Source organism: Macadamia integrifolia, chromosome 9 (assembly GCF_013358625.1).
Source record: "Macadamia integrifolia cultivar HAES 741 chromosome 9, SCU_Mint_v3, whole genome shotgun sequence".
NCBI classification, from domain to species: Eukaryota; Viridiplantae; Streptophyta; class Magnoliopsida; order Proteales; family Proteaceae; genus Macadamia; species Macadamia integrifolia.
The window spans coordinates 7,818,883-7,826,539 of NC_056565.1; the positions used below are offsets into that span (position 1 = coordinate 7,818,883).

At 39.3% G+C, this 7,657-nt stretch overlaps 1 protein-coding gene across 1 annotated transcript; it reads right to left on the reverse strand.

The window, feature by feature from the left end:
* Nucleotides 1-349: 349 nt before the first annotated feature.
* Nucleotides 350-7,280, reverse strand: LOC122089120 (callose synthase 11-like). The gene is made up of 2 exons (XM_042658603.1): nucleotides 5,366-7,280; nucleotides 350-1,622 (listed from the first exon to the last, which is right to left on the reverse strand). Exons 1-2 carry the CDS (start codon nucleotides 5,372-5,374, stop codon nucleotides 900-902), a joined length of 732 nt encoding a protein of 243 aa, XP_042514537.1. The 5' UTR covers nucleotides 5,375-7,280; the 3' UTR covers nucleotides 350-899.
* Nucleotides 7,281-7,657: the final 377 nt, after the last annotated feature.

Here is a 7,657-nt window from a genome sequence, read left to right on the forward strand (position 1 = left end):
GGATAGATAATGCCATCTTCATTCTCACTCCTCAGCTGTTCTCTGCAGTAAACAACTTCTTCGCTATAGTAAGGAGTAAGGAGTAAGGACACTGAAAGCCATCTTTTTCTCAAGTCGGGGAGCATGGGGCATATTCATGATGAGGGAGTTACTAAAGAATGCAATGCATGTCTTGCCTCAAGATTCTTTGGAATATTTTTCATTGAATCTCTAGAGGTGAGAATTGTATGCAAATGATGTACCTGCCGATAGAAGTCAGCATGTTTCAACAGCGGGCAACTCACAACTTTCTCAAATAGTAACCCCGTGCTGGTGTTTGGCCTGAGAGGCACCAATCTATCTTGTCGTTTTGTACATGTCTGTGAAATTCTCAATCTGAATCGCACAATCAATCTCTTGGAACAACTTTATAATGACACTATTCTCTACCATCTTTGACAATCTCAAGAAGCAAGTATTTAATGCTATCATAAGATTCTATAACCGCAAACTGCATGTACTCATTCTTGCAAATGTTCCTCCAAAGCCCTAGGTCATGTGCATCTACCAATTCTTTTGCTTGGCCAAGAGCAGAAAGCAGTTCATTGTACAAGAGCAAATAGGGCCAACAGATGCCCTTGATGTTCCAAGAGTTCGGTGCCAATTCTGGAAGCTCGACGTCACGGTCACTAATGATATCTTCTTCCCTAAATCTTGCAATTATTTCATTCCACAACAGTTGAAACCTGTACGCCTCTACCTGGTTTGTTTCAATCTTCTTGAAGGGCCTGCCAACCCATGTCTCAGCTTTAGTTTTTGTAGGACATCATGGACCTTGCTCATCAGTGTCCTCCCAGTATTCAATGACTGCTCTTCCAGAATGAGATTGAACTGCATTGTGCTTGATAAGAACTGGAACCTCAGCCTGAACTACTGGAAGTTCCAAATCTGACGCAAGTGTGATAACAAACCAACCGTAGCCCCAACCAAGGACGAATAAATTGAGTACCATATCTGCAATCCATGAGGTAGGCCAAACCAACAGGAAACCGTGACAGTCCAACGACAAACCTATTTATGTTACTGAAGATCTCATGCCATTTGAAATTTATTTTCCCTGGAGCTTCAAACAGCTTTGGTTGGGACGACCAAGGGCTTGATCTGGAGGAAGTAATTGAACATGAACTTGGAAGGCAGAACCACAATCCGAACACAGAGATAGCCTCAAGAAAAGTCACCAGCCTACAGTTTGCCTCAGCAGACCACCTACCGTCATGATTTCTCTGAGACCAAATCCTAATGTAGAGAACACAGAATGCTACAGTCCATCCCGTGGCAACAATGCTCTTCAAAACCATCCTCACCCTAAGCAACATTGTGTCCCTCAATGCCCGACTGTCCTGGGTACCAGCGTCAAGCAGCGAATGAATAAATTGAAGACCAGCCCAAGTGATGAACAAGGTTAGCACCCCAACCTGCACATCACACCTGCTCAATGCACCCCACGGGGTACTGGTGCCCTCCCAAGCAATGACAACCACCGACTGAAGGAACAATATGAGAAAAACCCAAAGCCAATTGAAGTTGCGATGCACATATGAGAACGACCTCTGTTCCACAAACCCAGTCTTAGCCACACACCCCTGAAACATAAATATGGAAATAAATTGCATAGAAAGAAGAAATAAAATGGGTGATGCTATGTTTCAAGGCAAGAGCATCCTCTGCTAATCAGAAGAGAACCCCCCTTGGACTATGCAAAATAATCAGGTCAAACAGTCACATATATTCAGATTGTACACATTTAAAATGAAAAGGAAAAATAATTTTCTTACCATGGATTTCCTATCATATCACTAATATAACAACACTTAGCCTTATCCCATCTTATGGGGTCGGAATATATAATAGTTTTATCAATCAACAACATTTGTATGAACAATAGGAAAAGAAAGATTTGCAACTCCACAGAGCTCGAGAAGATCAGAAAACCTCAAAGAAAACACCAGTAGAAATCCTAGAACATGCTATGGTATGAGAAAGTGTATATCTCCAGAAAATGGAAGATACTAATTTTAGGTAAAATTCACCCATAATTGTCATGATGACAGGTCATCCAAGGCGGTGGTAGAGGGAAAAATCCAAGGCAACACCAACAAGGCATCCTTCTAGCAAAGGGAGCCTGGACACCTAGGTGACCGCCTTGATAGCTATGATATCACCCACCAAGAAGGGGGGGTATGTGGGGACGAAAACAATTTGAGGGGAGGGATAGCAATTTTCCCTTAAGGTAGGAGACTCAAAAACTTAGAAACAAATAGCTCATATAACCCCTCCAAATACATGAGTCTAACAGGAACTTGGCTGCCAATACGATTTGCCTCAAACCTTCTAGTATAAACAGTCCCCATATTTTGGATGTCAATATATGCTTTTCAAGGAGGATTGTGGACTGGAACAAATGCAGGCCATATACTGAAAAGTAAGAATCATAAAAGAGATCATAATAGCATTGGATGTATTTAACTTCCCATCTCAGATCAAGATATATTTAATAAAAAAATGTATAATATATTAATAAACAAAATTTGAGTGCCAGACATTTGGACTCCTGATTTATCTATCAAGTAAAATAATTATCACTAACCCCAACATTCAGAGGGAAACAGACAACTACTAGTCCCTACGTGAGAAAGCCAAAAGAAGTGGCGACAACTAGTACTCTCTTCTTTCGCTTCTTCTTCCAATGCAATTTACTTCTACACTTGCCACTTATTTCACCTTTCATTTTTATGGTTTCTTTGCTAAGGTGCTCCCCGATCTGTGTAAAATAGGTGTGTATAATAGAATGTGCTCACATCATAGACACGACTTCGCATATCCTTGCCGAGTGAATTAGGCTCCTATACAATAATTCAATTATTTTCGTTAGTTACAGGCTATATTGTCTATGGATAGCCTCTAATCCATAATTCACCTGGATAGCCCCTTACCGAGACTCAACAACAAACCACACGAAAGGGCACTGACCTGTGTCAGGTTCCTTCCCCTACACATACCTATATAGGTCCAGACTGCCCTTCACTGAGGCCCACCTTGAGCCAAACAGTGGTCCACTAACATGTGGCAAACCCGAGTACGAGAACCATCTATTCTTCTGGGCACTCCAAGTATTCTCTAGTTTTGGACATTTTGACCTCAGGCTCCTCGACACCTCCCCCCCCCATTCCCTTCTCCCCTCTCCTTGCTGATTTTTGGAATGTCCTTTCATCTGTCTCTACATCTCATCAAAGAAGTGAAGATATTGTTACTTGGTCTCCCTCCCCTTCTGGGCTCTTCAGCTCCAAGGTAGCTTGGGAATCAATCAGACTTCATGGCACTCCTTCTTGGCACAAGCTTGTTTGGTTCAAACATCATATCCCCTGCCAGAGCTTCACTGCTTGGAGAGCTCTCAGTAACTGCCTCCCAATGCAGTCCTTCCTCATTCATCAGAGAATTCATATGGCCACTCTTTGCCATCTTTTTGGATCTAAGACTAAAGATATAGATCATTTATTCTTTTCTTGCCATGTCTCCTCCTCCATTCAGAAATGAGTCCTTGCAAAGTGTTGGCCCAGAGGAGAAGAATTCTCCCTTTTCAGAGAGATGGTTATGGATGAACAGCTCATTTGCCGGGACTTCTATTTGTGACACTGTAGGCAAGCTTGCTTTTCGTGCTACCATTAACCAGATCTGGATGGAAAGAAACCATAGAAAATGGACCTCCAACTCTCACCCTCCATAAAAGATTTGGGACTCCATTTTCTTTGATGTTAAAGCTAAATCATCTCATGTATCTGCAAGTTGTATTGCTTCCATCATTGGGTCTTGGGGGCTTTCTTCTATTGTTATTAGGACCCCCTCCCCTTCTTGAGGGCTGTTCTTTGGTCTTTTCCTCTTTTTGAGTCTCTTCATGTGTTTTCCTTTTCTTTTCATAGTGAATTATTTATTCACCCAATAAAAATACTGCATAATAAGAGCGAAGCATGGTGTTTTGTTTTCTAATAAAAAATCCCAGAGTGTTCCTAACCATGTCAATAGTGTGAAACTCAACTATTGAAGTAAAAAGGAGAAGAAACGAATAACATCACATCTTCAACGGATTGGTATCAGTTGGGATCGAATAGATTTACCCTTGTTTAAAGAAAAAAAAAACAAATATATATATGGTGTTTTGAAGCATTTTACTGTTCTACCTTACTAGTGGATCAACACGGATTGGAACGATATCATTGATCACAGCAGATACCAATCTGATCCACACAATCCTGACTGATCTAATCCAATTTTTAAAACCATGTTACCAAAAAAATCATCTTTATTTTCTATTTTTTTATTGGTAAAGATCTTTATTATCTAATAACAAGCCCAAGAAAGAAGAAACTCAAAAGCTCCTTATTGCGAAAACAAGTCAACCTCTCCCTAAAATCGTTTTCACTAAATCATAACCACAAAAAATGCTCCATCTCTCTAGAACCACATGAACCCTTCAAAACATAAACCACATTCTTGGGTGTTCCTATTATTTCTTATGGACACCTCTCTCTCTGACCCAATCCTTTCATTGCATCGATGAATTTCACCTAAACGCTTAAACTACCAGGGAAGGGCAGTGTCAATGTATACATACATTAACACACCAGGTCGTCACTATTTCACCAAAAATCTTGGACTATTAAGAATGACAGCGTCAATATATACATCAACATATTCCAATGGCTAGTGGGTTTGGAATGAGAGTCATTGCCCATTCCTTGATCCTGGATTCCGGTGCTATGTGAAAGGATGGACAGATGACAACTTTCTCAAATAGCAATGGCATCCCAATGGTTATGATCTTCCAAGGTAGGGATCCTTATTCTTCTCTCAGTTTTAATAGTACTTGTTTCTTCCTGGGACTCTTCCGAGGTTGGGGCTCTGTATCATATTATTTTAGTCTCAGACTCCAGACTAATCTTTCTTAATTCTTAAAAAAAGAAAATAAATAAAATATTAATTCTTTTTTTTTTTTAATATTCCAGTTCGAAGATTCTATCTTAATGGGTTTTGGGGACTAGATCGTTGGGATTTCAAATCTAAGAGACCTATTATAATGTTTTTCGAAACAATTTTGGTTAGATCAAAATGGGCAGAACATATACAACCCCTGATTCTGAATTTAAAATCCTTGGTACCAACTATAAACCCAGATGCACTTCTTACTTTCCATGCTTCTTCCTGTGATTCTTTAGACACAATATGGAAGACCTTTTTTTTTCGATGGAGTATACATTTGTTTACTTTCTGATCTTAGATTTAATGCCAGCAAGCTTCTGAAAAGTAGCCAGAATAGAAACATTGTATTTACCGGCAACATGCAGAAGAAACCAGTCTATCTCCAAGTTTTCCTCCCTCTTCAATTCTCACCATATTCCTCTGCTCTCCATCACTTTTTCCCTCACTTCTGGTTCTTCATCATCGCCATCATCATCAATACTAATATTAATTATTAATGACAATGACAAATAAAATATAAATTAAAGAGAAAATTGGATCTGTGAACTCACTACTCAGGAATATCCTGGTTGGATAAGAAAAAGAAGACCAGGACTCAAAGGATTCTAGAAAGCATGAAATGTAAAAAGTTCTTGCATCAAATAACAATAAAGAATCCAGCTAAATGTGTGGCAATGTTATTAGCCATAGCCTCCCTGCATTTGGAGAGGAGGGTAGGATTCTCTAACCCTATAAGCCAAGCAAGGAATGTAAGGATAAAGGGTCTAACCCATCTAGTTAAATGGGGAGTGTAATGTTGCCTCTTGGGGTCTCCCACTCTTGTTCTAATGACGGTGTGGTGTTGTATTTTTGTATATTGGTTTTGCTATTTGTCTGCTTCTCTTCCCACCAAATCAGTCCTTAGTGATTTCAAATATGAGACCTCCTTAAGTTGGAACAAGGTGAGGGGGTGCAACGTTGGGGCAAGATGAGCTGAGTTGAAGCCGAAGAAGAAGAGGTGATGATCCCACTTCCTTTACTAAATGAGGGGTAATTTGGATACTTTAAAAATATCAGGGGACAAGGAGAGGTAGGAGTTTATTTTTTTTAGGGGAACCGGATGTGAAAGTTTGTGTAGGGGAGTTTGAGTAAATGTAGGGTAAGTATAGGAGAGTGAAAGAAATTTTCCCTTAAGTATTACATAAGGTAAGAAGGGTAGGAGACTCACAAACTTAGAAACAAATAGCTCATATAATCCCTCCAAATGCTGATGTCTAACAGGACCTTGGCTGCCAATGCAATCCACCTACTAACTATCAAGTAAAAAAAGTCCCCATATTTTGGATGCCAATAAATGCTTTTCAAGAAAGATCGTGGACTGGAACGAATGCTGGCCATGTACTGAAAAGTAAGAAGCATACAAGAGATCATAATAGAATTGGATGTATTTCATCTCTCTAGCATAGTCATTAAGGCATCGTCAAGGCGCTGGTAAGGCGTCACCTAGGCGTTGAGGCAATATTGGGAGCATAAGGCAGTGCACCGCATTATTGGTTGCACATAAGGCAGTCGCTTTAACTGTTAAGGCGATGCCTTAGGCGCCTTATAAAGCATTATGGGCAAGGCATCGCCTTATGCCCATTTTTTTATTTACTTTTTTTGTTTACTATTTTACCACAAATTCCATATAGATTTTATTGATCGGCAGGTATATGGGGAAGTTTACACATGAGAAGCATGGGATCAAGAGTATTTAAATAGAAAACCTCAAACAAAAAAAAATCACGTTACGTTACGAACTGAGAAATCGTGCAAGGGTTTTGGGGCGAACGTAGCAGTCCTTCCCCCTTCAGATCTTGCTCCAGCACGATGAAACTCCACCGAAAAACATTCCTCAGACCAAGACAGGAACATTTGATGCATTTATTATTATTTTTTTCATCTTCTTTATTCTTCTTCTTTAACTTAAATCTCTTCTATTTCCCTCTGAATAAAATTTTCTTTTCTTACTGCAGCTGGAAGTGTTGAATTGCAGCACAAGAGAAATTTTTTTCTTTTGCTCTCCCTTCTACGGTTCTACCTTCTTCTTTCTTTTCCTTATTTTTTTTTTTTTCGCTTCCCTTTCTCTGTTACAGCATTTTTTTCTGCTTTCTTTTCCTGTCCCAGTCTCCCTTCTTCTTCTTCTTCTTCTTCACTTCTTTTGATTATCAAGTATTGCTTTTTGTTGCTGGTAGCTTTCTGATTTATTCTTTGTGAGATGGTACTGCTGGATATAGTATTATGGCTTACTCTGCAGCTCTCTTGTTTTTTTTTGGGGGTGGGGGTGGGGATGAATAAGCAACTCCTTGGTTCTGGTAATCTAGTTTGATGTTCTTGGCTGCTGGTTATCAATATTGATTGAGTAATTATATATTTATATTTTATGCTATGATAATGATTGATGAAGATGAACTTAGTTTACTCACTTTGTTGATTTATTTTTTTATAAATATCATGCATTGGTATGAAGTATGAACCTTTAATCTTAATTTAGCATATGAGCAGTATTATATAATTTTTAATGTCATTTTAGTCAAATAGAATGGTTACATAGAAAATAAAACATTAGAACGCTTTATCCAATATGGCGACGCCTTATGCCCGCCATATCGCCAAAGCACTCCGA